General features: G+C 41.5%; 1 protein-coding gene across 3 annotated transcripts in view; it reads right to left on the reverse strand.

Annotated features, from left to right (window-relative positions):
* The window catches only part of LOC140480540 (uncharacterized), a 45541-nt gene extending 29178 nt beyond the window's left edge, over positions 1 to 16363 (reverse strand). The window contains exons 1-6 of one of the 3 annotated variants that reach the window (XM_072575502.1): positions 16221 to 16363; positions 15976 to 16065; positions 6326 to 8332; positions 4655 to 4880; positions 2889 to 3019; positions 2583 to 2754 (exon numbers count right to left, since the gene is read on the reverse strand). In XM_072575502.1, the coding sequence (XP_072431603.1) occupies positions 2583 to 2754; positions 2889 to 3019; positions 4655 to 4880; positions 6326 to 8332; positions 15976 to 16063 (2624 nt within the window). In that variant the 5' untranslated portion in view covers positions 16064 to 16065; positions 16221 to 16363. Of the gene's footprint in view, positions 1 to 2582; positions 2755 to 2888; positions 3020 to 4654; positions 4881 to 5743; positions 8333 to 15975; positions 16066 to 16220 lie in introns of all 3 variants that reach the window. The other 2 variants (XM_072575501.1, XM_072575500.1) reach the window with 2 other exon arrangements.
* Positions 16364 to 16917: the final 554 nt, after the last annotated feature.

A 16917-nucleotide genomic window follows, 5' to 3' on the forward strand; every position in this document is an offset into this window, starting at 1 on the left:
TTTCTGCAGTGCATCTTGTAGATAGTACTCACTAATACTGCTGGCAGTGGAGCGAGTAGATGTTTATGGATGTGGTGCCAATCAAGTAGGCTGCTTTATCTAAAGGCAATTTGGACAAGAGTTTGCTAAATAGTTGATGAATCCAACAAATCATTGCACAGCCATTACATTGGTTGGTCACTGCATTGCTGCTACAGCTCTGACCTTTATTCTTAAGCAAGTAGCTGTACTTGGATGTAATTGACATGTACCAGGAATAAGGGAAAGTCAGAGAAAATATAATAGAGTAATATAAGTTAAATATAAGTGAGTTAAGGAGAGCAGGATATTCCAATCTAGGACAGAGTCAATTGAGCTCGAACTTTGGAACATAAAGAATGCATTACCTTATTCAGGGTAATCTATGGACCACCAACTAATGCAGAGGATTTGGTAAGCAAATCAGCTGGGAATCACAGAGAACAAATTACAACAAGTTACTGAGAAATACCAACTTTGTAGGATAGTTCTAACAGAGATTTTAATTATGCACAAAGTCTGGGATATTGGTGGTTTAAGGGGTAGTTAGGAGCAAGTGTTCCTGGATTATACTCAGGAGAATTTCCAACAGCAGTATGTGACCAGTTCAATAAGAAATAATGCACTGTTGAACCTGGTTCTTCAGAAATGAGGTAGAATGAGGTAGAGTGAGTAAATCAAGTGTCAGTGGGGAAGCAATGAGAAGATGGTGTTCATTGTATTGCAAGGTTCAGGATAATGGTACAGAATGACATTAGTCAATCCAGTGAAAGAAAAATCAATTGGCAGAGTGTCAATTTCAGTGGGGCAAGAACAGAACTCAGCAGGATGAACTAGAATGAAAGGTTGGCGTGAAACAATTAACTGAGCAATAGGCTACCTTGGAAGGTGCGATGTTTCAAGTACGCTCAAGGTATATTCCCTCAAATGGGGAAGGCAGGGCAAATAAATCATGCCATAAATTCCTCCTCTACCTTATCATCATAATTCAAGCAAGATGGATAGGCAGCTCATAAAGGACCAAATTGTAACCAGCACCAAGAACCATTGATAAATATGAACCAGAAGCCAGAAACCAAAATGATATACAAAAAACTAATTTCAGATGCAAGGGCCTAGCTTAAACATTTCCAGATTGCATTGATTTGGGCAGCTGCCAGGGTGCTTAAAAGATGACACATTGGCCTGTACACCCGCTCAGATTAGGTATAGGTATGGGTCTCTGCAGGAAAGTAAATACGGGATGCATGTTCCCAATGACCAGGGAATCCAGAACCAGGGGTCACAATGTGAGGATACAGAGATTTCCATTTCAGACTGAGATGAGGAGAAATTTCTTCACCCGGAAAGTGATGAGCCTATGGACGTCTCTGCCACACTGAGGGCAAAACATTGCATGTTTTCAAAATTGAGTTAGAACTAGTTCTCAGGACAAAAGGGATCAAAGAGTATGAGGAGTAATCAGGAACAAAGTACTGAGTTGGATAATCAACCATGAATGTGAGAGCAGGCTCAAAGGACTGAAGGGCTTGCTCCTGTTTCTAGTTTCTATGTTTCCAATTAGGCTACCTTTGTGTATCTTTCATATCTGGAAAGTAGGCATAATGATGGTGAATTTAGATTCCAGTCAATTTTGAATTAGAATTGAAAAATCCAACATTAATCATAGGTTCATAGCTCCTTGAAAGTGGAGTCACAGGTAGATAGGATAGTGAAGAAGGCACTTGGTATGCTTTCCTTTATTGGTCAGAGTATTGAGTACAGGAGTTGGGAGGTCATGTTGCGGCTGTACAGAACATTGGTTAGGCCACTGTTGGAATATCGCATGCAGTTCTGGTCTCCTTCCTATCAGAAATATGTGAAACTTGAAAGGGTTCAGAAACGATTTACAAGGATGTTGCCAGGGTTGGAGGATCTGAGCTATAGGGAGATGCTTAACAGGCTGGGGCTGTTTTCCATGGAGCGTCGGAGGTTATGGGGTGACCTTATAGAGGTTTACAAAATTATGAGGGGTATGGATAGGGTAAATAGGCAAAGTCTTTTCCCTGGGGTCAGGGAGTCCAGAACTAGAAGGCATAGGTTTAGGCTGAGAGGGGAAAGATGTAAAAGAGACCTAAGGGGCAACTATTTCACACAGAGAGTGGTACGTGTATGGAGTGAGCTGCCAGAGGAAGTAGTAGAGGCTGGTACAATTGCAACATTTAAGAGGCATTTGGATGGGTATATGAATAGGAAGGGTTTGGAGGGATATGGGCCGGATGCTGGCAGGTGGGACTAGATTGGATTAGGATATTTAGTCAGCATAGACAGGTTGGACCGAAGGGTCTGTTTCCATGCTGTACATATCTATGACTCTATGACTCTGCGTTTCTTGGATAACAGCTCTCAGAGTGGGAGAAATGGGCTGTGTCAGTTCTTACATATTGGAGGCAAACATCCATGTGTAAAGTAACTAATTGTGTGCTAGTCCTTCCAAAAAATTCAACTTCCAGATCTGAAGTATTATCTTTGTAATGCAAACAGCAAACAGATTGATAATGCATATCACTCGAAACTCAGCTCACATTCTTATTGACCTTGTTGCTAAGGCTGGTCCACCGAAGCCTAACTGACGGCACACCACCATGGCATCTCTATTGGTCCAGTGTTTGGCACATATTCCTCCCCAGTGCCCATTGGACATCATTTTTATTATGCCACCATATTTATTATTTCCTCTATCCAGATGGATATAACCTATGGGTATCAGAGACAGAACAAGAAATGAATGTGTCAGAGGCTTCAGACCCTGCTAAATTAGTTGGCAGTTCCAAATTCTATCATTTGTGCTTTGACAAACCAACAAACAAAGTTCATTCCATGCCATCTACCTTCTGGAGCTTGAAAAGTGCTAAACTGGGCTGAAAATCCCTCTAATTCCATCGACGAGTCTGATCTCATTGTGATGCTCATTGCATTGGAAGAGCCCTGGAGCTGTGGTGGCAATTCAGATCCACAGAACCTGATTCAATGAGGTTAAACAAGAAAAGCAGAACTTTAATGTGCAGCTATTACTTTTCTCATAATTAAACAACAGTATTTTATACAAGTTATATGACACTTTGTAAATTTCAAGTTTTAATGTTCATTCTCCAGTGCCCAAATTAGCAGTTACAGCATTATGTTGTTTTTACAATAAATGGGGGATATCACTGATGATACAATATTTATTACACACCCTTGCTTACCCTAAAGCCCTAAAGTCCCTGGGTAAGAAGCATGTAACACAGGATTAAAGTTGTATGTAAATCAAAGCATCAGATGACTCCTTGAAAGATGTTAGTGAGTCAGTTGTGTTCTTACAGTTGTGTTCAGCATCTTTTATAGAGTCAGAGAATCGTTACTGCACAGAACAGGGCCATTCAACCCATTTTATCCATGCTGGCTCTCACAAGGAGCATTTCATGAACGGCCACTTCTCTACCCTTCCCCAAATCCTTACACATTCCTCCTTCTCAGATATTTAGAAAGTGTAAAACAATTACAGTGGAGAAACAGGCTATTCCACCATCATATCTTTGCTAAAATCCATGCAGAGCAAGTCACCAGCACTGCAGCTCTTTCACCAGCTTCATCTCTGGAAAACAAAGTCCCCCACATGTTGGACTTACAAAATACTGACCGAAAATGTTCTCCTGAATGCAATTCAAGAATTCTGTTTCTCCATTCAGTTACACTAAACTATACCAGTTAATATAATTATAATCCCTTATTACTGCTTTCAAGTTTTGCATTTTCACAGATTTGCTTACTTATTTGTTCTTCTATCTCCCTCTGACTGTTTGGAGTTGAAACTACACTCCAAACAGTGTTGTTGTCATTTTCCTTTGTTTCTTAGCTCAATTAATATGGCCTCGTGTGATGATCCTCCTAAAATATCATCCTACCTCACGGTTGTAATTATTTCTTCAATCAAAATTGAGACCCTCTCCTTTTTTTAACCCTTCATGAACAGATCTGAAACCTCTGTAACCAAGCAGCTCTTCCTGTCCCTTTCTAACCACGTCTTTCATCTGTAATTGCTATGACATCACATTGTCATATTTCTATCTAACCCTTGAGCTTGTCTGTTTTATTTTCTAACACCTTGCACTGAAGTATATTTCCTTGAGCAATACCAAGACTTTTTTTTTCATTTTTCTAATCTTTGTTCCCTCTATCGTCCAGGCTTATTGACTAATTAGGATAACTTTCTCGTGCAAATCCACAAATGGCCAGATTATTAAATTTAATTTCATATCTTGCTGCAGTTTGTCTTTTAAAATTCACAGCCTCTGAGCTGCCAGAGAAATATCATAACCATTATGCTGTAGTATAACAGGTAGTTGTGGTTACAGATTTGAATAACATCATTTGAGGGTTATTAAGCAACTAAATATAAAATAGTTCCCTGCAACAAACGTTTTGGCAAATTCATAAATAATACATGAAAAACAGTTAATCCCAGCATGCATTGCATTTATGCAGCATATGTGACTCCTAAAATGAATGTTCCATTTTACAGAAATTATTTATCTCCTCACCATTTCTTTTTTTAGAACTGTTCTGCCTGTCTTACAATCCTCCTTGTTTATTATGCAAAATTTTCAATTCTTACCTGCCCATTTCTACTTTGTCGGGTCCTTTGCCGTCATAAACAACCACATAATCATATTTGCATGTTCTGTGTTCTTCGATAAACAAGGAAGTAAAATCCAAACGGATGAGATATCCAAGAGGTGCTTCAATCTCCCAGGTGCAGTCCATGTCCCTCGGGTAGGACTGTGGATAGTGTGGGGTCTGAAATCTTCCTTCAATCTGTCTCATCACACCACCACATGAATCTAACATGAAGCAAATATGCTAGGAGGTTTGTGGATTGCTTGCAGGGTGAATCCCATCATACGTTACATTATGAACTATTTAATATTAAATCCAAAATGTTCAAAATGATACACCAGAAGTTTTGTTTTATTCACTCACAGAATATGGGCATCTCTTGTTATTGCCAGTCCCTAATTGCCCAGAGTGAAGTTACGAATCAACCACATTGCTGTGAGTCTGGTGTCACATGTAGGCCAGACCAGGTAAGTATCACAGATTTCCTTCCCTAAAGGGTATTAGTGAACCAGATGGGTTTCTCCAACAATCAACAATGGATTAATGGTCATCATTAAATCCTGAAATTCAGATTCTTTAGTGAAATTAAATTTCACTATCAGCCATTGGTAGGGTTTGGACCCAGGTTCCCAGAACATGAGTTCTGCACAAAGTACTACTACACTATTGTCTCCTGAAGTAATTACCATTTAACAATGACAGGTTTTATGTCATGTCAAATAACTGGAGCCTAGGTGTGTCCAGCACTTTCTTACTGAAACTTTTGTGATTCAAAAATGATGTATTTTACCAGAGGCATAACATTTATGAATGATTGAATTCAATAATATTGGTAAAAACAATTTAATAGAAAACGTCGTGAAGAATAAACAATATATCCAATAGCAATTTAAACAGTATAGGGTGCAGGTTGCTTATTAGAATTCCATCTTCATTGAATAATTTATAACTTTTCGGGAAGAGCGATGAATCAAAAGAAATATTTATATAGCTGTGATATCTGATTGATTCAAAAATAAACAGATACTTTACAACTAAAAATACTAATGCAGTACATTTATTTAGTTTGAAATAAATTTTCACTTACCTGGATTTACAAATGAGGAGGTAGATGAATGTACATTACCTCCCCTTGTTGGTACTTTTGTGGTAATGACAGGAAAAGCTGATATGGACATGTCTTCAAGATTTAATGGTGAATGCGCTGCAGGTGTTTGCATAGTAACTGGACTTATAGATGAAGCAACTAATGATAAAAAATCAGTGACAACTTCTGTGATGTTGGCAACATTTTTTCTACGGAATGAGGGAAGGGTCACTGTTTCAGTTAAATGTGACGCATAATTTTGACTAAATTCCTCTTTTGGTAATGGAGCCCCTTCTGTGCCTTCGACGCCCTGACCTCTATATACTCCAGTAAATGTGTGTGTAATGGCTTCATGAACATCCTCAGAGGAGTTTTGTTGCATTGTACTCTTTTCACTTAGACTAAGTGATGGCTCAAAGATGTCAGCGATAGTTGTAACTACTTGCAGTATACTTGTATCTTTGTCGACAACGGGCTGAACTTTGCCATCTTTTCTAGTCATGGGTAAAAAACTCTTAGTGGTTGTTACACTTACAGGAATTTTATCTTTTGCATTAGAAGTGATGGATTGGGATATATCACCTGGGGAGTGAATGAGTGTCTGAACAAGACCATCTTTGTCTAGACTTTCTTTCTCATAGACCAGATTCTTCTGACTTATTCCTGCAACTCCACTGAATGTGGCTGGTTGAACTGTTCTTTCTTCAGTAGATGTGGTAAGTTCCATCCTTTCGCTGTCTGTGGATTGCTGAAGTTGACTGAAGGGTGTAGTTATTTTGGACAGGACAGAACTATTTCCAGTTAGTACAGGTTCAATTGGTTGGAATGTATTTATTTCACTGGTTTCATTCACATTTGCATTTCTTTCTGTACTCACTGTTGCTTGTGAATCTGAATTGTGTGTAACGGGTTTATGTAGCATAATCCCATCATTCACTCTGGATCTAAATGACTCTTCTTCATTCTTATTTACAAACAGGTTTGATTTTATATTGACATTTCCTGGTTGGGTACTGCTGGGTACTGCTGTTTGTGAGAAATCTTGTGTTTTGAATGTAATTAGCTCTACATTTGTGCTTGTACTGAATGCCCCTGGAAAATCTGTTACATTCTGACTAGATGCTACCAGCTGTGTTTTTTTGTCCACATTCTGGGGAAGAACCATATAAGATATCTGCAGATGTTTCATCATGGCTTCAGAGCTCTTTGTTCCTGAAAAGGTAGTTTCACCTCTAGTTAAATCAAGCTGATGGTTCTGATTCTTTCCTGTGGGATATGAAATGTCTTCTATTTTACGTGTGCTAGGATGAAAATTATCCTTAGTGGTAGTCACCCCTGACAATGCAGCATTGTCCAAATTCAGCACATTTTGTGAAGCTGGCAGGTGCTTATCTGGAGCTGATTGGTGGACTGCACTATCCTTAGCAACATTTTCCAAAAATATTTCCCCTTTTGTATTAACTAGATATTGTTCATCTACTTCCCCTTCTTTAAAATATCCCCCTAATTGAAAGGGCAGGTCTGACTTATTGCTTTTCCTCAAGTCCATAACAAACTTCTTCAGGCTCACCAAAGAATGTGTTGTGATTTCATGTTGGTATGATGTATTCATGGAGAGCGCACCTCTTCCATCAGGGCTATTTTTGTAACTAAGGGGTGAAGCTTGAGGGGTTTTAGTGTCTTTATATCCTGAATCATCATCTATTTTCGAGCTTTTAGGTTTATCAATAGTCATATTCCAAAGTTGCAATCTCACTGCATTTATTTCAGAGGAAGTAGTGATTGAACTGCTTGTCATTTCTGAATAGTATTCTTTCTTGGTCCCATTTGTCAAGTTGTTCGTTGTTTCAAACTTGGACCAATTTACACTTAATTGAGAAGCTGCATTAACTTTATCGCTTTGTTCCGCTTGCAGTGAATACTTATTATCTGAACTTTTCACAAAGTTTTCAATTAAAAACGGTTTCACCAATTCCTTAAAGTTGTCCTTTTCTGAAACATTGACTGAGGAGGCAATTGAAGTTTCTGCTAAAGCAACATCAGCTGATGTGAAAGTTTCTAAGTCATGTAGATCTTTAGTCTGCTTGTTATGAAAGCTTGGTTTTACCACATTTGGGAACTGATTTGTTTGATTTTGAAGCTGGATCAGATCTGCTTTAGCAATTTCTTGTTTCTTGGAAGCATTATTCTGAGAAGAAGGCATGATCGATCCCAATAATAGATCCATTGATTTGCTGTCAGAAGTACTTCCTTCCAATTGTAGTGATTGATTATGAGCAAAACAGTCATCACCAGGTTTGTAGCAATACACGTCCCACTTTTCCAAAAGGTTCTTCCTAACTCCGTATGAAATAATGCCGACTCTATTTTGGCCACAATTCCAGTTTCTGTGTCTCCTTGGATACGCAACTTCTCCTGATGAAATCCAACCTGCTCTGCATCCCTCTAGTCCAGCAAGGTAGGCAGCATGAAGCTGCTCCCTTGTTGCCACCACAGCACCAAAGTCTTGCTCACAAGCCACTTTAGCAGCAGGGAAAGTCAGTGAATATCGAATCCTCTGATCATAATGAAAAACACCACTTAGACTCCCTACAGCAAAGAAAAGATATAGTTTGAAAAGTACTAGAGCTGAGAAAATGTTCTATTTTGACACACTTCCAAGGGTATTTACTGTCACCAGTTTCTCATGGTTCTGTAATACAGTTAATTCTTGTCGAAGTCCTGGTTGTCTTGTCATATACAATACTGATTTTTAATGCTAACTGCAGAGAAACCAACAGCAAATTCAAATGTTGCATACTAAATAGACATTTTTAAAAGGAAGATAAAATGAGACTGCAGATGCTGTAGAGTCAATTGAAGTGTAGTGCTGAAAATGCACAGCAGGTCAGGCAACATCCAGAGAGCAGAAGAGTCGACGATTTTGGCGTAAGCCTTTCATCAGGAATGTGGAGGGGAAAGGGGGTTGAGAGATATATAGGGGGTGGGGTGGGGTTGGGGAGAAGGTAGCTGGGAAGTCAATAGTTAGATGCAGGTGGGGACGATTGTGATAGGTCAGTGGGGAGGGTGGAGCAGATAGATGGACAGGTAGGACAGGCCAAGAGGGCGGTGCCGAGTCAGACAATCTAGGATGAGGTGGGGGGAGGGGGGATTTGGAAACTAGTGAAGTCAATGTTGATCCCGTGTGATTGAAGGGTCCCGAGGTTGAAGATGAGGCGTTCTTCATCCAGGTGGCGGTTGCCTTGGATTTGGTGATGGAGGAGGTCCAGGATTTGAGTGTCGTTAGGGGAGTGGGTGGGGGAGTTGAAGTGGTTTGCTACAGGGCAATGGGGTTGTTTGGTGCGTGTGTCCCAGAGAGTGAGTTGGCATCCTGGCCCCACGATGTAGAGGAGACTACATTGAGAGCAACAGACACAGTAGATGAGGTGTTTGGAGGTGCAGGAAAATCTCTGCCGGATGTGAAAAGATCCTTTGGGGCCTTGGATGGAGGTGAGGGAGGAGGTGTGGGCTCAGGTTTTACATCTCTTGTGGTGGCAAGGAAAAGTGCCGGGAATGGAGGGTGGATTGGTAGCGCACATGGACATGATGAGGGAGTCACAGAGGGAATGGTCTCTGCAGAACGCAGATAGGGATAGGGAGAGAAAAAAATCTTTTGTAGTGGGTTTTGACTATAGGTGGTAGAAATGGTGGCAAATGTTGCGCTGTATATGAAGATTAGTGGGTTGGAAGGTGAGGACTAGGGGGAGTTCTGTCCTTGATGTGGTTGTAGGGGTGGGATTCAAGGGTGGAAGTGCAGGAAGTGGAGGAGATGCACTGGAAGGCATTGTTGATCATGTTGGAGGGGAAATTGCGATCCTGGAAATACAAGGCCATCTGGGATGTCCTGGTGTGGAATTGCTCCTGTGGGAGCAGATACAGTAGAGGCAGACGAATTGGGAGTAAGGGATCGCGTTTTTACGGGGTGAGGGATGTGAGGAGATATAGTCTAGGTAGCTGAGTTTGAAATAGATATCTGTGTGGAGTCAGTCGTCAATGGAGAGAGGTCCAGGAAGGTGACAGAGTTGTTGGAGATGGTCTGTGTGAACTTACGGTCAGAATGGAAAGGTGTTTGTGAAGTTGATGAACTGTTCAACCTCCTTGTGGAAGGACAAGGTGGCGCCGATAGAATCATCAATGTAGCAGAGGAAAAGGTGGGGGATGGTGCTAGTGTAGCTGCGGAAGATGGTCTGTTCCACATATCCTACGATGAGGTAGGCATAGCTGGGGCCTATGCGGGTATCCATGGCTACCCCTTTTGTCTGAAAGAAATGGAAGGATTTGAAGGGGAAATTATTGAGGAGGACTAGTTCCACCAATCAAATGAGTGTGTCAGTGGTTGGGTAGATGGGCGAGAAAGAAAAGGAGGGCTTGGAGGCCTTCGTCATGGCGGATGGACGGGTACAGGGACTGGATGTCCATGGTAAAGATGAGATGTTGGCGGCCGGGGAACCGAAAGTCATGGAAGAGATGAAGGGCATTGCTAGTGTCCCAAATATATGTGGGAATTCCTGGGCCAAGGGGGACAGGACAGTGTCGAGATATGAGAAGTTTGGTGGGGCAGGAGCAGATAGAGAAAATAGGTTCCCCGGGGAAGTCAGGTTTGTGGATTTTAGGTAAGGGGTACAACTGGGTGGTGCAGGTTGTGAAGCTCTGAGGTGGCAGACTGTGGATGGGAGATCGTCTGAGGTGTTGAGGTTATGGATGGTCCGGCGATGGGAGGTGAGGTCATGGTCGAGGGGCGTGGGCACACAATTACAAATTAAAATTCCTGCCTTTTATTTGCAGTCACCCTGTTCAAGAGTTGTTATTACACACCTCTGGAGCAGGTGAAACTTGAACCAAGGGTTCAACACAGCCAAGAGACAGGGACACTTCCATAAGGGCCCTTCACTCCTGGCTGTTTTAAACAGCTGTACCGATGTAAACCACACATTATTGGTTTTAATCCACGAGTAAACGACAGCTTAAAAAGTTATGAGATGCATCGTCGGAAGACTTTTGGTGCAATGTGAGAGGGCAGCAGTAAGCCTAAAATGCTCCATTTATGTCACACAATGGTAACATTTTTTAGTGTTTTTTTCCCTATATATGTGCCTTTGCTTTTCAAAAATAGAATGAGTACATTACTACCTCGTGGGATGTCAGGTTACCATGTGTTCAGATGAGACCTGGGGATCCTTGTCATACTTCCGCTTTTATCACATTGACCTGAGTATAAAAAACAGGCAACATACACAAAGTGCTGATCTTTCCTGAGAGAGTCCAAGCAAACTTATGATGGGGGACTCGCTACTCAAGGGCACAGACAGGCTGCTGCTGTGAGTGAGACTTCAGGAAGATGTGTTGCCTCCATGGTGCCAAGGTCAAGGCTATCTCAGGGCGACTAGAGGAAATTCTCAAAGTGGGAGCGTGAGCAGGCAGAGGTCACTGTACACATTGGTAACAACACTGTAGGTAGACAAAGGGATGAAGTCCTGCAGAGTGTATATAGGGAGTTAGGCAGGAGGTTAAAAAGAAGCCACAATCACCTGATGAAGGAGCAGTGCTCCGAAAGCCAGTGCTTCCAAATAAACCTATGTGATTTTTAACATTAAAAAGCAAGACCCCAAGGATAGTAATCTCTCTATTACTCCTGGTTCCACCTGCTAGTGAGAGTAGGACTCGGAGGATAGGGCAGATGAATACATGGCTGAGAAGTTGGTGGAAGGGGCAGGCATTCAGATTTTTGGATCACTGTGATCTCTTCTCAGGCAGAAGAGGGATGGGATTACATCTGATCTGGATGGATCCAATATTCTGGCGGGGAGATTTGCTAGTGCTACAAGGTAGGGTTTGAACTAGGGGAGGTGGGACCCTAATCAGTAGTGAGACAAGAGAGAAGGTTGAGGCTGGTACAAAAGTTAAAGAGAGCAAATTACGTAGAAACTACATGCAAGAATATGACAGATAATGAGGGAAGACTGACTAAATTAAACTGCATTTATTTCCATGCAAGACAGCTGACATATAAGGCAGATGAACTCAGGGCATGGATGGGAACATGGGACTAGGATATCATAGCTATCACGGAAATATAACTGAAGTAGGGTTGGGACTGGCAACTCACTGTTCTGGGGTATAGATGCTACAAGAAGGATAGAAGGGAAAGAAGAGAGGAGGGGGACTGGTATTTTTGATTAGGGAAAACATCACCACAATTTCTATATACAATAATTAGAACATTACAACACAGTACAGGCCCTTCAGCCCTCAATGTTGCGCCAACCTGTGGAACAATCTGAAGCCCATTTATCCAACACTATATCATTCTCATCCATATGACTATCCAATGACCACTTAAATGCCCTTAAAGTTGGTGAGTCTACTACTGTTGCAGGCAGTGTGTTCCACACCCCTAATACTCGCTGAGTAAACAAGCTACCTCTGACATCTGTCCTATATCTATTACTCCTCAACTTAAAGCTATGTTCCCTCGTGCTAGTCATCACCATCTGAAGAAAAAAGGCTCTCCCTGTCCACCCTACCCAACCCTCTGATTATCTTATATGTCTCAATTAAATCACCTCTCAACCTTCTACTCTCTAATAAAAACAAGTCCCTCAGCCTTTCCTCATAAGACCTTCCCTCCATACCAGGCAACGTCCTAGTAAATCTCCTCTGAACCCTTTCCAAAGCTTCCACATCCTTCCAATAATGCAGTAATGTACGCAATACTCCAAGTGCGGCAGCACCAGAGAGTGTTGTACAGCTGCAGTATGACCTCATGGTTCTGAAACTCAATCCCTCTACCAATAAAAGCTAACACACCCTATGACAATCCTATCAACCTGAGTGGCAACTTTCAGGGATCTATGTACATGGACATTGAGATCTCTCTGCTCATCTACACTATCAAGGATCTTACCATTAGCCCAGTACTCTTTTTTTCCTGTTGTTCCTTCCAAAGTGAATCACCTCACACTTTTCCGCATTAAACTCCATTTGAGGAACTTGAAGGACTTTTTCTCGAAATGTCATTTTTCCTGCTCCTTGGATACTGCTGTGCTTTTCCAGCACCACTCTAATCTAGACCAGTCGACTGGGGGATGCTGTTTGCAGGTAAAGGGATGACTGACAAGTGGGAGGCTTTCAAAAGCAAGATCACAAGAGCTCAGGGACAACATGTTCCTATTATTGTGAAGGGCAAGGCTGTCAGGAGTAGGCAACAGTGGATGATTAGAAATACTGAGGCTCTGTTCAGGAAAAAGGAATATGTCTGGTATAGCCAGTTGGGATCAAGTGAATCCCTTGATGAGTGTAGGGAATGTAGGAGTACACTTAGGGGGGAAAGCAGAAGGGCAAAAAGAGGACATGAGATAGCTTTGGCAGATAGGGTAAAGGAGAATCCAAAGAGATTTGACAAGTATATTAAGGGCAAATAAGTAACTCGGGAGAGAATAGGGCATCTTAACAATCAATGAGGCCATGTATGTGTGGAGTGATATGAGATAGGTGAGGGTACTAAACAAACATTTTGCTTCAGCATTTAATGTAGAGAAAGACACAGTACTTGGGAAAATAAATAGTGATGCCTTGAAAATAACCCTCATTAAAGAAGAGAAGCTGATGCATATCTTAAAACACAAAGGTAGATAAATCCCAGGGACCTGACCAATTGTATTGCAGGACATTGTGGGAAGCTAGGGAAGAAGTTGTGGGGCTCCGAGCAGAACTATTTGTATCACTGGCAGCCACAGGTGAGGTGCCAGAAGGTTAATGTTGTATCACTACTTAAGAAAGGCTGCAAGGAAAAGCCAAGGAACTACAGACCAGTGAGTCTGACGTCAGTAGTGGGTATGTTGTTGAATGGGATTCTGAGAAACAGGATCCTTATGTGTGAAAAATCTTGTCTCACAATGTTGATTGAGTTTTAGAAGAGTTGACCAAGAACATAGATGAAGATAGAGCAATAGACATTGCCTACATTGACTTTAACAAGTTCTGCACGGTAGACAGGTTTGTAAGATTCGATCACAAGGGATCCAGGGAAAGCTAGCCAATTGGATACAAAATTGGCATAATGGTAGGAGACAGAGGGTGGTAGTGGAGGGTTGTTGTTCAGACTGAAGGCCTGTGTCAAACCAGAGTGGGACTTACACAGTTAATGGTGGGGCCCTGGGGAGTGTTGTTGAACAGAGAGACCGAGGGGTGCACGTACAAAATTCCTTGAAAGTGGTGTCACAGGTAGACAGGGTGGTGCCAAAGGCATTTGGAATACTTGCCTTTGTTGTGTACAGGAGTTCAATTGTCACATTACAGCTGTACAGACATCGGTAAGGCCACATTTGGAGTACAGTGTTTAGTTTTGGTCACCCTGCTATAGAAAGGATGCTATTAAACTGAAAAGAGTGCAAAACAAAAGCTCTACAAGGATGCTACCAAGACTGGAGGGTTTGAGTTATAAGGGGAGGCTGGATAGGCTGGATTTTTTTCACTGGAGCATAGGAAGCTGAGGGGTGACATTAAAGAGGTTTACAAAATCAGGAGGAGCATAGATAAGATGAATAGCCATAGTCTTTACCCCAGGGTAGGGAGTCCAAAACTGGAGGATACAGGGTTTAACATTTCACGTCCAGTGACTCTTTATCAAAATTAATTATTCAGATGAAGAGTCACCAGACTTTAAATGTTAACTCTGTTTCTTCTCACAGATGCTGCCAGATGTGCTGAATTTCACCACCAATTTCTGTTTTTGTTTCAGATCTCCAGCATCCACAGTTCTCTGTTTTACATTAATCACGCAGCCAGACTCAACTTATGGAATGAACCTGACACTGCACTGAAGGTAACGCAGAGCATGCTGGAAAAACTTAGCAGGTCAGGCAGCATCCGAGGACTCAGAATGCATTTCTCTCCATGGAAGCTTCCAGACCTACTGAGTTTCTCCAGCATTCTCTGTCTTGGTTTCAAATGTCCAGCATCCACAGTATTCCGCCTTTACTACTACACTGAAGATAAATGTCATGTGATTTAGAATGGAATCACAGAATCCGACAGTGTGTAAACACGCCATTGGAGTCCACACCACCCTTCCAAAGAACATCCCATCCAGACCCCTACCCTGTCCCTTTCTCCCTGCATTTTCCCATGGCCAATTTCCCAAAACCTGCAAATCTTTGGACAGTGGGAGAAAACCCATGCAGACACAGGGAGAACATGCAAACTCCAAACAGACAGTCACCCGAGGCTGGAATCAAACCCAGGTCACTGGTGCTGTGAGGCAGCAGTTCTAACCAATGAGCCACCCTGACACTCATTTGCCCATTTGTCCACCTACATGGGGAAACTCTTCAGTATTTTATTGCAACTTAATGTCACAGAACATAGAGAGGTAACTGTATCCATATATAAAGTAAGAAACCTTTAGAAGTATTCAGGTGATGTTACATGTTCCCAGACCAGTTTGCTACTGGGATTGACTGAATTACAACGTTTTGTAACAAATACAGTTTTTGCTTTTGGGAAAAAAAATTGTAAATCTTAATTTTTTTTCCAGTGATGTCTTATTACATTTCTCTGAACTACCTTGTGATTTTACTGGGTTTTTTTCTACATTAAAGGAATAAGTAAATGCAAGCTGTTGATATTGATTAAAGATTGTCTCAGAGACTGTGATTGTGGTGTTAGCTAAAAACAGTTGGAGATACATTACTTAGATATTAGAATTCAGTCAAAAAGTAACGGAACTCAGAAATCTCAGGTTGCAGGCCAGGTTTTATCTAACAAAATATCATTGCAGGTATATTTTTTATTTGACGAATTTATCTATTGTATACTTTTACTAAGAGGTAGGCTGAAATCACCCTGAATAGCACAGACCTTTTACAGGAAATTACTTTTCCGTTTCACAGCAGCTTATTTTGTCATTAAACACATCATCCCTCACTTATTATCCATAATTCAAAGGGATTTCTAAAATAAATGTTGGGTTTTATGATGTCGCTTAAGAACTATTTCTATTTTAAGAACTTTTAGTCTTTATTTTCAGAATTGCAGTCTTTCTAATTTGAATTAACTAACTTCTGTGCATTGCCATTTTTAGTAACAACGCTGTCATATTGTGGGGGGAATGCAACTTCCAAAAAAGCAATCATTTCCATCTGAGAAGACAACGTTCATCTAGAAAAACCCGGACGTGGGATTAAACTACTTACTGCTCAGGTAGAAAGCACAGTTCAGCCCCTGTGAGGAAACACAGCGAATGACGAACGGCACCAACAGGACGGCCGCAATAAAGAACATTTCTGGTGAAGAAAAACAATCTCAGTAAAGACCGGGTGGGTACAGTGTGTGGAACGTGACTACATCAACAGTAATTCGTTTTGCCTGTATCGTGCGCAGATGCATTTTCGTTCAGGAATGTCAAGGAGCAAATGTGGAATCCTGAAATAGCACTAACCTGAACAATTCCTCTCTCAAAGGTAACTTTTGGAAGAAACGATTGCTCAGCACAAAGCTCTGACTGACTGTGCTCAGACACTGTAGTGCTGCTGTTCAGGAAGGAAGGGGCAGCTTGAAGAATCCGCGGTTCCCTCAGGATCATCACCCTGAGATGAACTCGAAATGGACTGTGGGGGTGTATGGGCTGAACAACTTTCAACTCCCACTCACATTCATTCGCTGCACTGATTCAAATATGACACAGGGGAGTGAGAGAAGGAATAAAATTATCCCAGCCGCCAATAATAAGGGCAATTTCTTTTTTAAAGAAGCTTTATTTATTTCCTTCTGAATTTTAGTTCCCTATTTTGTTTTTAAAGAAAAGGTGACCGAGAAACTACGGACACTGTTCCTGTTAGTCGAAGTTTCCTATCAACTCTCTCACTGAGGGACAGTTTCTAACTCTAATGGGGAAATGAAGCAAAATTCCACATCTGTCGCCCCTTCCTTAACATGTTCTGACAGTAAGTTGGGCTTTGTTCTACAGGCTGTTAACTTGTTTAAGAAGTTTCATCAAGAAGGCCGAAACAACATTTTGAAGAAGATAAAAACAAATTGCTGGAGAAACACAGCAGGTCTGGCAGCATCTGTGCAGGGAAAACAGAGTTAACATTTCAGGTCCAATGACCCTTCTTCATAACTGAAACTCTAGCTGC

Source organism: Chiloscyllium punctatum, chromosome 8 (assembly GCF_047496795.1).
Source record: "Chiloscyllium punctatum isolate Juve2018m chromosome 8, sChiPun1.3, whole genome shotgun sequence".
Taxonomy (NCBI): domain Eukaryota; kingdom Metazoa; phylum Chordata; class Chondrichthyes; order Orectolobiformes; family Hemiscylliidae; genus Chiloscyllium; species Chiloscyllium punctatum.